The 16277-nt window shown below is 40.9% G+C and overlaps 1 protein-coding gene across 8 annotated transcripts in view; it reads left to right on the forward strand.

Annotated features, from left to right (window-relative positions):
* NBAS (NBAS subunit of NRZ tethering complex) overlaps positions 1-16277 on the forward strand; it is a 333351-nt gene that overhangs the window by 283307 nt on the left and 33767 nt on the right. For 7 of the 8 annotated variants that reach the window (XM_067008085.1, XM_067008087.1, XM_059078230.2 and 4 more), the window contains one exon: positions 8816-9011. In XM_067008085.1, the coding sequence (XP_066864186.1) occupies positions 8816-9011 (196 nt within the window). Of the gene's footprint in view, positions 1-649; positions 737-8815; positions 9012-16277 lie in introns of those variants that run through there. The other variant, XM_067008091.1, reaches the window with a different exon arrangement.

Here is a 16277-nt window from a genome sequence, read left to right on the forward strand (position 1 = left end):
CTCATTGTTTGTTTGCTCTTTAGTTCTTCTAGGTCCTTGTTAAACGTTTCTTTTATTTTTTACATTCTATTTCTAAGATTTTTGGTTCATCTTTACTATCATTACTCTGAATTCTTTTTCAGGTAGGCTGCCTATTTCCTCTTCATTTGTTTGGTTTGGTGGGTTTTTACCTTGCTCCTTCATCTGCTGCATATTTCTCTGTCTTTTTATTTTGTTTAGCGTACTGTGTTTGGGGTCTCCTTTCCGCAGGCTGCAGGTTCATAGCTTCCGTTGTTTTTGGTGTGTGCCCGCAGTGGGTGAGGTTGGTTCAGTGGCTTTTGTAGGCTTCCTGGTGGAAGGGACTGGTGCCTGTGTTCTGGTGGATGAGGCTGGATCTTGTCTTTCTGGTGGGCAGGGCTGCGTCTGGTGGTGTGTTTTGGGGTGAACTTTGTATGATTTTAGGCAGCCTCTCTGCTAATGGGTGGGGTTGTGTTCCTGTCTTGCTAGTTGTTTGGGATGGGGTGTCCAGCACTGGAGTTTGCTGGCCGTTGGGTGGAGCTGGGTTTTAGCATTGAGACGGATCTCTGGGAGAGCTCTCGCCGATTGATATTACGTGGGGCCGGGTGGTCTCTGGTGGTCCAGTGTCCTGAATTTGGCTCTCCCACCTCAGAGGCTGAGGCCTGACACCCGGCCGGAGCACCAAGACCCTGTCAGCCACCTGGCAAAATTTCCCCCATGGATCACAGACTTCATATATACCACATGTCTTCTAATACAGCTGCTGGACTGGTCTTTTTCCATGTCTAGATCAGCATCCTGCTTCTTCGGAAAACTGTGCTGCTCACAGACTCCGGAGCTCATTCACATGGTTCTCTCCCCGCCCTCCTCCGGCGCTGCTGAAGCTGCTCTTTCCTGGTGGGCCCGGGAGCTGGTAGGCCTTCCGAGAGTGCCCTCGGGGCGGCGCCTGTACCCTGACGTGTTGACTTCCAAACGGAAAAATCCTTCCTTAGTGTGAATAAAGGTGGCCTTCGAGGTCCAGGTTTCAGGGAACTGGCCCGTGGACCCCAAGACAGTCGCAGCTTTGGCCGGTGGGGCCCCTCCAGAGCTGGCAGCCTCAGTGAGGCCACCCTCCCCCTGGGACTCCAGGGCAGCTCCGTGGCAGTGGAGGGGAGAGACCCCGAGCCAGGAGTTCCGGCTGTGCTCTGTTCTGTCAAAAACCTTTTTTTTAAAAAAAAAGAAATTTATCTTATTGAAGTATAATGAACTTACAACGTTGTGTTTCTGGTGTACAGCAAAGTGATTTAGTTACATATATATGTATATTCTTTTTCCTATTCTTTTCCATTATGGTTTATTACAGGATATTGAATATAGCTCCCTGTGCTATACAGTAGGACCTTGTTGTTTATCCATCCTATATATACTAGTTTGCGTCTGCTAATCCCAAACTCTCCATCCATCCCTCCCCTACCCCACTCCCACGTGGGAACCACTAGTCTGTCCTCTATGTCTGTGAGTCTGTTTCTGACAAAAACCTTTTATAACATCTACAATTAAAGATGAGAGTACGATAATTCAGAGGCTTGTGCCTATTAAATTTATTTTATGAGCGTATATGTTTTCTCCCATTACAGATGTACCTCAGGGATATTGAGAGTTTGGTTCCAGACCACCACAATAAAGTGAATATCACAATAAAGCAAGTCACACAAATTTTTTTGGTTTTTCAGTGTATATAAAAGTTAATGTTTATACTGTACTGTTGTCTATTAATTGTACAAAAGCATAATGTCTAAAAAAGGTTCTGCAGACCTTAATTAAAAAATACTTTATTGCTAAAAAATGCCAAAACAATTACAATAGGAACATCCAAGATCACTGATCACAGATCACCATAACAAATATAATAATAATGAAAAAGTTTCAAATATTGTGAGAATTACCACAATGTGATACAGAGACATGAATTGAGCAAATGCTTTTCGAAAAATGGCATCAGTAGACTTGCTCAATGCAGGGTGGCCACCAATTTGTTAATAAAAAGACAGTGTCTAAAGTGCAATAAAGTGAAGTGTAATAAGGTGAGGTGTGCTGTATTCATGTATATCTGCAACATCATATTTTGAGAGTATATTTTAAATTTCTGGTTTGTGTTAAGGATTAGTTTATTAGTCTGCCTAGGGAAAAAAAAAGTTTCAAGAAATTCAACAGCTAAAATTATAATGTTCTAAAATAATATACCCGTTAAACCAGGAACCAAGAAAATACCTTGATGCGGTTTCAAAACAAAAATCTACTGCACATCCATTACTTATGCTTATTTAACACCTCACTCAGTGCTCAGAACCACCCTATCATATTACTATTATTGTCAGCTCCATTTTACAGCTGAGGAAATGAAGCGCAGACGGGTTTTGTAGATTGTCTGGGGTCGCCCAGATGAAGACATGTTGTGAATTTCTCTTACCATATCTCATCTTTTTCTGACATTAAAGAGCCTGCGATGGACTGTTAAGGCAGTGCTTCTCAAACGTCATTCTGCTTAGGAATCGCCCAGGGATCTTATTAAAATACAAATTTTACTTGGGTAGGTGTAGGTAGCGCCTGAGATTCTGTGTTTCCAGCCAGCTACTAATTGCCCCTTAGCCCATGGACTGAGCTTTGCGAGGTCTTAAGGCATTACTTTCCTCCATTTCCTTGCCTCTTCCAGCTCCTTCTCTCTGCCTTGGCCTTATTTCCTTTTCTACTCCCTGCCTTCATATACCTTTTAAAAATTTCCTAACAGAAATGACCCACAAGTGTGAACCAGTATATTCGTGATTCTCAAAAGGATGTATAGCAATAAATCCACTCAGAAAACAGATAATTAATGAGGAATTCCTCTGTGCACCATTCAAAGAGGGAGAAAGATTTCCTTCAAAACTATTGAGTATTTTAGGAGTCTTTGTTTGTTTGTTTAAATTGCTGCTTAATCACAGTAGCAGCTTCAGCTGTCTTAAAGCTTCGTGTGTATTGAACAGTGTCAGATCATTCAGGCTTCACTGAGCTCTTTGGAGTTACCTAGGGACTTCACATTATTTTTAAAGCACACAAGAGACCCCGCCCCCCCCCAAAAAAAGAAAACTAGAGCAACTTGAATCCAGTTTCTTCTTACTCTTCCCGCTCCATGAGGCAAAGTGAATCATCAGATGATCTCCAAGCACCCCTAGTGCACGAGCCCTCTGTTCTGTGATATGAACCCTGCTGAAGAGCCATGGTCACTGACAAGGAGGGTGGATCCGCTCTACCACTGCAGTGTTCCTTGGGTCCACCTAAGGCCGTATTTATTACCTCACAGCTGCCGTTTCTAACGCATTACAGTGAGATGTGTCCATGTTTCTGTTGATGAATGAACCTCAAGAAGATCTTCTGATTGGCATACATTTGAGAGCAGCCACAAAGACGTTGTTAGTTAGTTATTTACCAAAAGTTAAGATTTGAGATTGGATTTCTACACACCAAAATTATTGCCTTTGTAGGAATTTGTCCTTTAATATAACTTGATTATGATAATTATTTGAAAAAAATCACAGCTTTTATACTACTGCAATGCCATTAACACGTTACGCATTCATTTGTTTTCAGTTCCCTTTTACTCTTTGTCAGGTGCCCCAGTTGTTTCACGGGAGCTGATGAATAGAAGACATTGTCCTGGGAAATGTCTGCTCCACCCAGTTCCATGCGTAGTGAGGAAAATGTGCGCCGTGCGTGGATCGGTTCCTTAACTGAGTTCAGGGACTTACCTAGAATATGAGCACTTATGTCTCTCACTGTTTTCTCACATTTACTTGTTTTCCACCCTGGGCCCACCCACCTGCCTGTCCTTCTCTGTCTATCTAGCCTAGCATGTTACAGATCAGTTTGCAAACTCATTTCCTACTGAGGCCAGGCAGGTAATGGAAATGAGCAAGGTGGACGGAGCTTAAGTAGGAAGCCCTTAAGGTAGGAAGGTAGGAAGTGTGGAGGCTGAGGGGTACTTGAGAGCTCAGGAGGCCTTATCTAAGGGAAGCAGCTGCCAGTGAGTCCTTATCTTCCAGCATTTAAAGGGGAGCTATGTTGTTAAGAGAGTGGATCCTAAGAGATCTCATCACAAGAATAAAACCATTTTTTTTCTTTTTCCTTTTTGTATCTATATGAGATGATGGATTTTCACTAAACTTACTATGGTAATCTTCACAATATATGGAAGTCAAATCATTATGCTCTACACCTTAAACTTATACAGTGCTGTATGTCAATTATATCTCAATAAAGCAGGAGAAAAAAAGAAGAGCTGGCAAATCTTCATTGTGTTAAATTTTGAAACATTGGTATATACTGTGTAAGCCAATACAGAACGCTGGCTGCTGGTTTATAACTTCAATCTAGAAGATTGGACGAAGTGACCATCTGTTCCCTTCAGGCATTCCAATTCTATGACATTTATATTTACAAGAAATCACAAAGGTCTATGTTTGTCTTGTTTGAATGCAGTCTTTCCTTCTCCCATTCTCAAATAAGAACAATAATTTTATTTTGTGTAGTGCATCATGATATATAAAGTGCTTTTCATATTTACTGTCTCTTTTAATAGACCATAATCATTTAAGTTCACGGTTGGGTTATCTTCATACGTTTATGCCATGCAGAATCTGCAAACTCTTATACAAAGGATCAGCTTATTAATATTCTCAGAATCTGTCTTTTTTCTTTGATTCAATAATTGCCTTTGTTTAGTTGGCATTTCTTTTCCGTTCCTTTGTAGTTTTGTGAATATCCTCTTATACTACCTACTTACCTAGTAGAACATCATATTCTCAAATTAATCATTCAGTGAACCTAGTTTTGTTGTCATTGTTGCCGTTGTTGTTCTTTTCTGTTAATAGAACTACTCGTATATTTCAGAAGACTCCTTATCTTTTGGGCCAGAACTGATTCTGTGAATGTGTGTGTGTTTCCTTTAGTAGTTAATTTTTTTAAAAAAAAATAGTGTACTGAATTACCCTGTGTAGTACAATAACCTCCCCCCACCACAGAAATCCTCATTATAGGGAAAGAGGTAGAAGCAAATGTCTGTGTATTTGCAATGAAACTGAGATATTTTTCTCTATTACCTATTTTATATCTTTTAAAAATCATTTGTATATCTCTTTTATAATAAGGTAAAAACGTTTTGAAATCATGTTCTCTTTTTATTCCTAAGCTCATTAAACCCTCTCCTTGCCTCCATAAAATGCTATAAAAATAGAATCATTTTCCTTCCCATTCTGTCTTTTTTTTTTTCACATTGTAAAAGTCATAATTGGGGGCTTCCCTGGTGGCACAGTGGTTAAAAATCCACCTGCCAATTCAGGAGACACAGGCTCAAGCCCTGGTCTGAGAAGATCCCACATGCCACGGAGCAACTAAGCCCGTGTGCCACAACTACTGAGCCTGTGTGCCACAGCTACTGAAGCCCGTGAGCCTAGAGCCCGTGCTCTGTGACAACAGAAGCCACCGCAATGAGAAGCCTGCGCACTGCAGCTAAGAGTAGCCCCCGCTCGCCACAAGTAGAGAAAGCCCACACGCAGCAACGAAGACCCAACGCAGCCAAAAATAAATAAATAAATTTATTTTAAAAAGAAAGTTGCAATTGGTTACTTTTTACCCACCTGCTTATCTTGAAAAATTTCAAACCCACAGAAAAGTTGCAAAGATTGAAAAATAATGACTATATTCTCTTCCCCTTGATTCACCAATTGTTGACATTCTATCACAATTCTAACATTCTGTTTTTCTTTCTCTGCCTCTGTATATGTGTGTGTGTGTGTGTATTTGCCGAATGATAAGAAAGACTACAAATTTTAAAAATTCAAATTCAAATTAAAATGTAAACTATTTTGCAGCTAAAAACTTTAGGAGATACTGTCAGTCGATTTCCTGGACAGCTTTTCCTACAGAGCTGCCTTTCATTTCTGTGCAGTCTTATTGAGCACAAATGTTCACAGTATAAGCCAAGCTCTCATCTATAACATAGTGCTTCTAGAGCACAATGTTTCTATTTTAGGAATGAGTTTTCATAATTTTATTATGTATTTGAACTATCAACCAAAACTTTGAGCAGTTTTTTCCAAAATGTCCAATGGTATCAACTGCACAGCAAGTTGTTAGGTAAAAGGAATCTAAATCTAATGACTTGGAAACCGCTGTGATAATAATCTCTCTGTATCACATCAGTACCTGAATAATTTTAATCTCCTGCCACAGTGTTCTGGAATTTGCCCCCATTTGGTTCAGTAGCATTGCATAGTGATTGACAAGGCAGTAACAGTCCAAGTTCAAATATTGGCTCCACGACTTACTGTACGACTGTGGACAAGTTATTAAACGTCTCTTTGGTTGCTTCCCTATCTACAAACTGGAGATGATAACAATACATGAAAAAGATTGTGACGATGAAGTGATGTAATTCACGGCACATAGTAAGCTTTCAGAGTTATTGACAGTTTTCATTCTTGTTCACTGTATGCAGGTCTTGCATTAGTTTTGTAACTTCCGTCTGTTCTTCATGAGTCCAGCTTCTTCTCATTCTAGCTCATCCTACCTGCTCCCCTCTTGGCACTTGGGTGACAGGGTCAAAAATATCAGCTTCTTATTATGTGAAATTGGCTTGGACTCAAAGCCCAAAATGTACTTTAATCTTCTTTTCTCTTGAATTACACTTAATTTGACCAGGGTAGGCCTCACCAAAAGGGCCTGAGCATGCCCCGGCCTGCACACCTCTCTAAGCGCTAACATGACTATGATATTTCACTGCTCAGAAACCCTCCATCATTCCCATTCCACACCATGTAAGACCAACGTCCTCAATAATCATTGCTACCACTAATTGAAGTTCTTCGTTATGTGCCAGATAATGTAGTATGTGCTTTATTATTTCTTTTTTTTTTTTGCAGTACGCGGGCCTCTCACTGTCGTGGCCTCTCCCGTTGTGGAGCACAGGCTCCGGATGCGCAGGCTCAGCGGCCACGGCTCACGGGCCCAGCCGCTCCGCGGCACGTGGGATCCTCCCGGACCGGGGCACGAACCCACGTCCCCTGCATCGGCAGGCGGACTCTCAACCGCTGCGCCACCAGGGAAGCCCCTGTTCTCAGAAGTTTTAAAAAAAATTTTATGTGGTCTTGTTAGTTCCTGGAATTTGGAACTTGATGTAGGTGATTTATTGGGGAAAGCCTAAGGATCTGGTTATAAAAGAATCTATATAATTCAGTGCTTTAGCCTGGATCTCTAGGGCCTTGTGGAAGTGAGGCTTCTGTATGAGTGACCTCTTAACAGTCATCGATAGTAGTAATTCATCGACATCATCATCAAATAAGTTGTTTTCCTAAGATGGTCCATTTGGGATTATAAGTGAAAAGATTCTAGTACTGGATAGAAAGTTATACAAATGTCCCCTTCGACAAATCCTTTTAGACCTCCCAGTTCTTTAATAATCACACATTCACATTTTATTTTTGAAGTAGTATCAAATTTGATACTCTAACCCCTTATTTAAATTCTATCACAGAAAAATAGTAGAGAGAACATGGACTTTGGGGTCATACTGCACTAGTGTAGTTGTTGTGGGCATACACTATCACTTCCATGAAGCCTGTTTCCTCATCTATAAAATGGAATTTACATGTACAGCATGATGACTATAGTTAACAATATATTATATAGTTGGAAGTTACTAAGAGAGATCTTAAAAGTTCTCACCTCAAGAAAAAAAAGTTTGTAACTATATCAGGTGATGGATGTTAACTGAACTTACTGTGGTAATTATTTTGCAGTATATACATAAATCATGACATTGTACACCTTAAACTAAGACAGTGTTATATGCCAATTATATCTCAATAAAACTGAAAAATTTTTCAATAAAATATTTACAAAGTAAATATATTTACTTTGTATAGCTATTGTTAACTAGTAATAGTTTATATAAAATTACTGAATGATGCCTGGCACTATTAGTATTAGTAGAAATAAACCATACTTTTTTTCTTTTTCGTTGAATTCAAAGTTATTAACTAGTTGATGAGATAAGCCATTCATGAAAATTGTATTACAAGTTATTTTGTTTGCCAAGACTAAAATAATAATATTTCAATCAAAGAGTTTTTCCAGATGCCTACCTGGTTATCCAAGACTCTAGCACCTTCCTATGTGAACTGTTACCAATAGAAACAGTTATCACTCTAAAGCAGTGTTCTAATGAAAACTGTTTGATTTGAAAATCTTTAATTTTGCCCACTGAGCTAGTTGTCAATTCAATTCAATAAAAAAGAGAGTCTTTGGGCTTCCCTGGTGGAACCGGGGTTGAGAGCCCGCCTGCCGATGCAGGGGACGCAGGTTCGTGCCCCGGTCCGGGAAGATCCCACGTGCCGCGGAGCGGCTGGGCCCGTGAGCCATGGCCGCTGAGCCTGCGCGTCCGGAGCCTGTGCTCCGCAACGGGAGAGGGCACAACAGTGAGAGGCCCGCGTACCGGAAAAAAAAAAAAAAAAGAAAGAAAAGAAAAGAAATGGAGTAGCTAAGAACATGTTGATTATTTTTATCTGCTTTCTGTAACTCATTTGAATATGTTACTGTTTAAAAATCACATGCATTTTACATAGTTTTTAAACACCTAATGTGGTTTGCTTTGAGCCATTTAAAACCTACATTTTTCCTCGCAGTAGGAAAAAAAATTAAGTCACCCAACAAACAGTTGTTTCGATCAGTCACCACATTTGATTACTGGAATTAGAAACTACTAAGTCTTTTTTTTTTCTTTTTAATCTAACCCTTGATTTTGCAGAGAAGAGCTGGTGTCCTCTGAGGACCTGCTGGAGTGGCTGCGGCCTTTCTGTGCTGACGACGCCTGGCCCGTGAGGCCCCGCATTCAAGTGCTGCAGATTCTGGGACAGTCATTTCACCTGACCGAGGAGGATGGCAAGCTCCTTGTGTTCTTTAGAACGGAGGCCATCCTCAAGGCCGCTTGGCCCCAGAGACAGGTAAGGGAGTATCTGACTGCTCATTTCTTGATTACTTTAAACCGCCTTTAGGTGAATAATTAGCTTGCTAATGCAAACCTCCAAGTGTGTTCATCCGTCCAACTATGTAGTAGTTAAATATGTGCAACAGATTTTGTTTTTATTTTTCCGTATGTTTGAATGTGCATAGTAGATGATGCCTCAGTCACCTAACTTGTGTATCTAATTTTTCTCTTCATAGGGTACAGTCAGGATTTTTCATAGTATCACTTAATTATGGCAGCTCACCCTTTCCCTGGAGAAGTGCAGATCCAAGTGGAAATTCAGCATGCAGTATAGCTATTTCATTTCTTTTATGCTCTGCCCAGGCACTAAAATGCCCTCCCTTCTCTTCTGCATGCAGACAGACAAAATGCAGCAGACACACGAGATCTTGGTTCCTCCATAACATCCTTCAGGGCTCACTCAGTCCATCACCTCTCTGGACCCTTCCCTGACCGTTTCACACTTCATTAACTGAACCTTGAGGTCCACACATTTGATCTATTATTATTATTATTACTGCCGTTACTACTACCACTAAAAGTTTTGTCTCCCCACTACCTGAAAACTGAGAAACCCTGGAGGATATGCCTGTCATTTTTCAAATCCCTCTCAGTGTGCTGTGCACACATTCAGAGCTTAAATGCTTGTTGACTGAGTAAGTGGAAATGCCAATTCCTAAATCAAAGAAATACGGTGGCTGTTGAATTTTGGCTTAGATTCTAAACTGATGTGTCCTGAAAGCATAGGATCTAAGAGTCAGCACTTAATCAAGTGCTTTAGCTTGCAGAGTAGACTACAGGCCAATAAAAGTTAGAAAATAAGACTTCCTAGGTTAATCTAGTCTGCAAAAGAGTTTCCAGGAAGTCTGATTCCAACTCAATTTACCTTCTAATTTTAAAGCTTTGCTTTATAATTTGTTTGTTTCCTTATTACTTCATTTAAAGAACACTGAACTTTTTTTTTTTTTTTTTCTTTTGTGGTACGTGGGCCTCTCACCGTTGTGGCCTCTCCCGTTGCGGAGCACAGGCTCCGGACACGCAGGCTCAGCGGCCACGGCTCACGGGCCCAGCCGCTCCGCGGCACGTGGGATCTTCCCGGCCCGGGGCATGAACCCGTGTCCCCTGCATCGGCAGGCAGACTCTCAACCACTGCGCCACCAGGGAAGCCCCCAATGAACTTCTTTTTAAAAAAGAACCAAATATTAAGGATATCTCGAGACTCCTCTCAGAGCATCTTTAGAATTACCTCATATATTCTTATTTCCCTCTGTGAGAGAAACAGGTAAATACTGTTATCTATTCTTCAGAGTTAGGGAATTTGAGATTCAAACAAGATGGACTTATCAAAGATTCTGTAATCTTGCCAAATTGCTGAAATGGATTGTATTAAAAGTCACTAATATCTGAATAATACTCTCTGAAGCATCATGACCATATCACATTATTTAGTCTCAGCATTTTGCTTTGAATTGCATCAAGAGACCACTAACAGGCTTTTTCAAGAGCAGTCTGTGAACACTAATGCAATGGTCTGTGACATATACTCCAGGCCCCTGGCATAGTGAACGCTCGAGGTGTGCTTGTTTTCAACAGACCCAAAGATTCCCAAAGTATCTTGGAGGTAAGCTCCAAACTAGGTCACGTTATTTTTGCCGTGTGGAACCTTAAGTTCTGACTCATCCTGAAACAAATGAACGCTCTGACTTTTATGTACTTTTCTGACAGAACCTCCATTTTTCAAGTTCTCAGCCTTTTTCAGTTGCATCTTCCTTGATGCCTCTGTCCCTGCAGGGCAGTGAGGCCGGCTTCTGTGGTTGGAGCCTCACTTCATGTCACATCTGTGCACCAGAAATGTTACGAAGCAACGTGGAAACTGGGAAGTGAGGAAAATATCCATCTTACCTGTTGTGTTGAAACATTAGAACATACACTTTGATATTTAGGTCTAAACGCTTCAGAAATAACATAAGTATAACCACTATTTCTTCTTTTAAGTTTTCCTTGATGTTCCAGTTATTCAGAGAACAAGTTGCAGCTTTTAGATGACTTCAGTGACTTCTGGCTATTTCTGAGATTTTAATTTCATCTTAGCTGAACTTTTTCCAAAGACAGTATTTAAGGGAGCTTCGCTTTGTTAAGAATCCTTTTCCATGCCCTTTTCTAAACGGACTTGTTTTCTCTCATTTGCAAAGTCTTATGTTGCTCCGTGTTTCACCACTGTTTCCTCTGGTGGTGTGAACTTTTCAGGCCCTCAGAAAACATCTCTCCAGGATGTCTCTTGACTTCAGTAAAAGTCATCTCATGTCTCCTTTGCTTTTTCAATTTTCTACCTCCTCTTACTTTCCCTCTGTATAAGAACAATTTCCTGGTCCTTGGAAGCGAATGATCTGAGTTTCTTAAAGTATTTGATAGTAGAAACAGGGAAACTACCATACATTTAGGTCTTTAATCCGTTTTGAGTTTATTTTTGTACAAGCTGTGAGAAAATGTTCTAATGTCATTTTTTTTTTACATGTGGCTGGTAAGAGTGTGGAGAAGAGAGAACCCTGGCACACTGTTGGTGGGTGTGTAAATTGGGGCAGCCACTAGAGAAAGCAGTATGGGGGTTCCCCCCAAAATTAAAAACACAACTACCATATGATCCCTCAGTTCCACTCCTGGGTATATGTTCAAAAAGAATGAAAATACTAATTCGAAAAGATACATGCATGTCAGTGTCCATAACAGCACTACTTACAATAACCAAGATATGGAAGTAACCTAAGTGTCTGTCAGCAGTTGAGTGGATAAAGAAAATGTGAGATATATAGATATACAGATATATATCTCCAGTGGCATATTACTAGGCCATACAAAAGAGTGAAATCTTGCCTTTTATAGCATCAGAGATGGCTCTGGAGGGTATATTACACTTAGTGAAATATTAGGTTGGCCAAAAAGGTTGAATTTTGGCCTTTTTCCATAAGATGTAACAAAAAACCTGAACGAACTTCTTGGCTGACCCAGTGAGTCAGAGGATGACAAGCAGTGTACGTTGACACTTTTGTGTGGAATCTAAAAAATAAAACAAATGGATATTACAAAACATAAACAGACTCATAGGTACAGAGAACAAACTAATGGCTGCCAGAGGGGAGAGCAGTAGGGAGAGGGCAAGATAAGTGAAGGGGATTAAGAGGTACAAGCTATTAGGTATAAAACAAATAAGTTACAAGGATGTAATGTTCAGCACAGGGAATATAGCCGATATTTTATAATAACTGTATATGGAGTATAATCTATAAAAATAGCAAATCATTATGTCATACACTTCAATCTAATACAACATTGCAAGTCAACTATGCTTCAATTTAAAAAAAAAAAACCTACCATAGTGGCTTAATTATGTTATTCGTTTGTAGACTTCTTCAAAATAAATTAAATCACGGAGTGTCTCCTCCTCCTCCTCCTTTAAAAGTTAAGTATTCTGTGTCAGCCTGGAATTGCTTATTCAAATCTATTTTGGAGGGCAAGTGAATTTGGTTGGGGAACGCTGCCTTATAAATAGCTGTTTGCTATTTAGAAAATGAATGCAAAGAATTTGTAGCATCAGAATGGAAGTAGCAACAGCTTCTGGAATGCTGTAGAACGATGCCCATAGTTTGAATTTGAGATAGTCTCCATTACTGTTTTTAAAAACTGTGTTACCTCTCACTAGACCAGGAGAAAGACTGGGGCTCTGGTAGACAAATCCTATGCATGTGTCTCCATCCTCCCTCCACTGTTGTTCATGGCCTTGGAGGAGATTCTTAAACTGTGAGCCTTGGCTGCTTGGTATGTAAGATGGAGCCTTGAACCAGAGGAGACAGAGGATGGTTTGCTCACCTCTGTCATTTCTTCGACACACGTGAAACTTTGTCTTCATCTCCATCTCCCAAACACCTAGAAGACCCCAAAGTGTTCATTGCACAGGCTCTCATTTTCTTAATTTCTCCCTATCTCCTCCTCCATCCTCAAAGGTAATATGAAGGATAGAGACAGAGTCTTACAGTGTAAAGATAAGAATAGGTAATGACATTGCAATGTTCAATTACCAGAAAATGTGGGACTGTTACCTTCACTGAGGCTGGCAATCCTCTTAGGCAGACTTTGCATACAGCAAATAGGGACTTAATATTTAATTATCCTCAAGGCGCCCGAAGTAGTGACCCCACAAATCAATGTATTGCTGGGAAACCAGCCAGCTCCTGCAAAATTAAACACAGAGTCTGTGGAGCCTGATACCCCACTGGTTCTCCAAGTGACAGCGATTTCTAGTTTTCTAATGATTAGTTAACAGAATTAAACATTCAGGGGCCCTCATTTTTCAACAGCTTGAAAAGCCTTCGTTTCCATCCCAGAAGTGTGCCCCAGCTTGGCGGGCAGCAGGGAGACGGAGGGAGGGGAGGGAGGAAGGTAGAGGGGGGAGGGGAATGAATGTAATGTGTTAATTCCCTTGGTACAATTTATATGGGTTTTTCAGGTTTTGTAATTTACTAGTTAACTGGCACATGAAAAATATGGGTCAAAATACTGTTTCCTTAAAAAATTTCATACCCCACCACCTCAGTTTTTTTTTTTTATGTAAAAAAGAACATGTGGCTTAGAGTTTCATTTCACTTTGTAAAATTTCAGTCTGTCTGAATTTATGTTTGTAAGTGATCAACAGAAAGAATTAGTTTAAGACAACTTCTAACCTCATTACAAATTCACGTGTACATGGAAGGATACATTAGCCCTTCTCGTCAGAGGCCAGCTTGGCTTCATTTGCCAAAACATCAACAGAATACTCACTTCCTTGTCAGACAGAGCTCCGACAAAGATCAGTAGGAAAAGTTAAGTGTGCAAAGCCGTATTTAGTTCCTTACAGAAGAATTACTGTTACCTTAAATGTCTTCAAAGCTAAGACTCATTGCCATAAATGATTTTCTTAAATACAGGATATATGATGTTAAAAATATGTGTTCACATGAACACTTCTCTAATAGCCATGAAATCACAAATTCCTAGAACTAGAAGACACGTTCAAAAGCATCCTTGTTCAGCAGTCACATTTTATAGAGAGGGATGTGGGTGTCCAAAAAGGAAGACGTTACGTCCTCCGATTTTAGCATAAATGTCACCGTTTCCAAAATGACTACATCCACCCATCACAACCTATTTTATGAGCATTTTTCTCTTCTAATCACTTACCCCTGTCTGCTAACTTCTTCCCCTCTATCTGTCTGTCTATTTGTTAGGTGATGTCTTTCTTCTTCCATTAGAATATAAATTCCATGAGAACAAAGGTCTTACAGACACTCAGTAAATATTTGTTGAATAAATGAATATTAAATCTTAAAAAACATGTCCAAGGTCACCTTTAAAGTGGCAAGGCCGAGACTCCGGACATTCAGCCCCACGTTCTTGCCATGAGTGATGATTTGACCATGCTGCTTCCCCCTTACATGCAAATAAAATGATTTGCTTGGAATAATGCAACTGTTTCCTTAGAGAGGGGCCTGGTGCTTTTAGATTGATACTACTTTGTATTAACTTGCCGTATCTTGCCGATGGTGATTTCTGACCAGCTAGTTGCTTCTCACGTGGAGGCAGACAAATCACAAGCACGTTTGTCCAAATGGGAGCAAGAGATCGATGTGCCTTTTTTCCTAAAATGATTAAAGTTAAGCGAGCATCCATATTACTGGGTTCTGCAAATGTTTGGAGACCTTGAGAAGGTCCTTCCTTATGAGTAATGTGTTCTTCCTTTAAAGACTTCACCCTCTTGTCACTGGCATCACTGGGGGAAGATAAGGAGACTGTGGAATGTGACTGTCCTACGTGCACATCACTGCACTTCATCTTTAAAACAGCCTTGCAAAGTAATTACCATTCGCTGTGTTTTAGATGAGGTCACATGACCTAGAAGATGAGGTTACATGGCCTACCCAGCTTGTGAGCTATAGAACTGGAGTTCAAATCCAGTTCCGTGTCATCTGGAAGCCTGTGTTCTTTTTGGCCCCGTAGTACTCCTCTTCCTATTTGCCAGGGGAGTACATTCAGCAGTGACATTTCGGTAGCATGCTCTGCTGTCCTTTTCTCTTCCCCCTGTCACTTCATGTGGATCGGACGTGATTAAGCGTGAGAAATCAGGAGTTCGATTCAGAGAACAGAAAACATTGCTTCATCTTTTAGCATTTTTCACTCTCTCAATACACAGCATTATATGTGTTAATTGCTGTTCAGTTAAAACATTCTGAAAAATGTGCCTAGTAACTGCTGTTTGAAGTGTACACTGTGTGACATATTCATCGAAGACTCTTCAAGCATAGATTATGCACCGTTCACTGTGCTACTCTCTGGGGTTAGAAAAAGAGACAAAGCAAGTGGTAGTAAAGCGTTTGGGCTCTTCACCAGGTAGACCTGCATCCAAATCCCAGCTTCACCACTGACTAGCTCTGGAGACTTGAACAGTTAACTGACCCTCTTACAACCTCAGTTTCCTCATGTGTAAAATGGGAATAATATGTGTGAGGGTTAAATGGAATCAGACATGCAAAGCTCTGACTCCGGTCCAGGTAGATGGGCGCTGTTGGTGTGGGGACCCCGGTCCGATGGAGAATGTAGATTTGTGAACAAAGAAGTAAATACTCTTAAGTGCTTCTGGTGCTGTGGTAGAAGTCTGCGTGGTGCGTGGGCTCAGGAGGGCGGGTAGCTGTTCTGCCTGGAGGTGGTGAGGAAGACTGCTCTCAGGAGGGCATTCTTGACCTGAGTTCAGCCCAGCTGGGTGTACGGTGTGGAAGCAAGAGCCACTGAGAGATGAAACTGGAGAGAAGCAGGTCAGACGGTGGAGAAGCCCCAGTGTCCTGATCAGCTTTTACCTCAGTGACACTAAGGCCTCCAGGAAAATTGGTGCCCAAGAAGCAGCGTGATCAGATCCGGGCTTTAGGAGATGCCCTCTGACTTCTGCCTGAACACGGGACTGGAGGGGCACCAGTTAGGGGACAAAGGCTGTGGTCAAGTTGCCTGACCTTGGCCCTGAACTTTGTATCAGCTTCGAAGATGGAAGAGGATAGAAAGGAGAGCTGAAGGAGTTTATACCACTGGACTCGGTGTCTGCTTGGGTGCAGGGGATGAGACGCGAGTCCAGTGCCTTTCTGATTTCTGCTAAAGTTACCAGGGAGGAAGTGGCGCTCCTTAACTAGCTAGGAAGTACAGAAGAAGCCGGTTTTGTGGAGAAAGA

This window comes from Kogia breviceps, chromosome 11 (assembly GCF_026419965.1).
Source record: "Kogia breviceps isolate mKogBre1 chromosome 11, mKogBre1 haplotype 1, whole genome shotgun sequence".
Lineage (NCBI taxonomy): Eukaryota > Metazoa > Chordata > Mammalia > Artiodactyla > Physeteridae > Kogia > Kogia breviceps.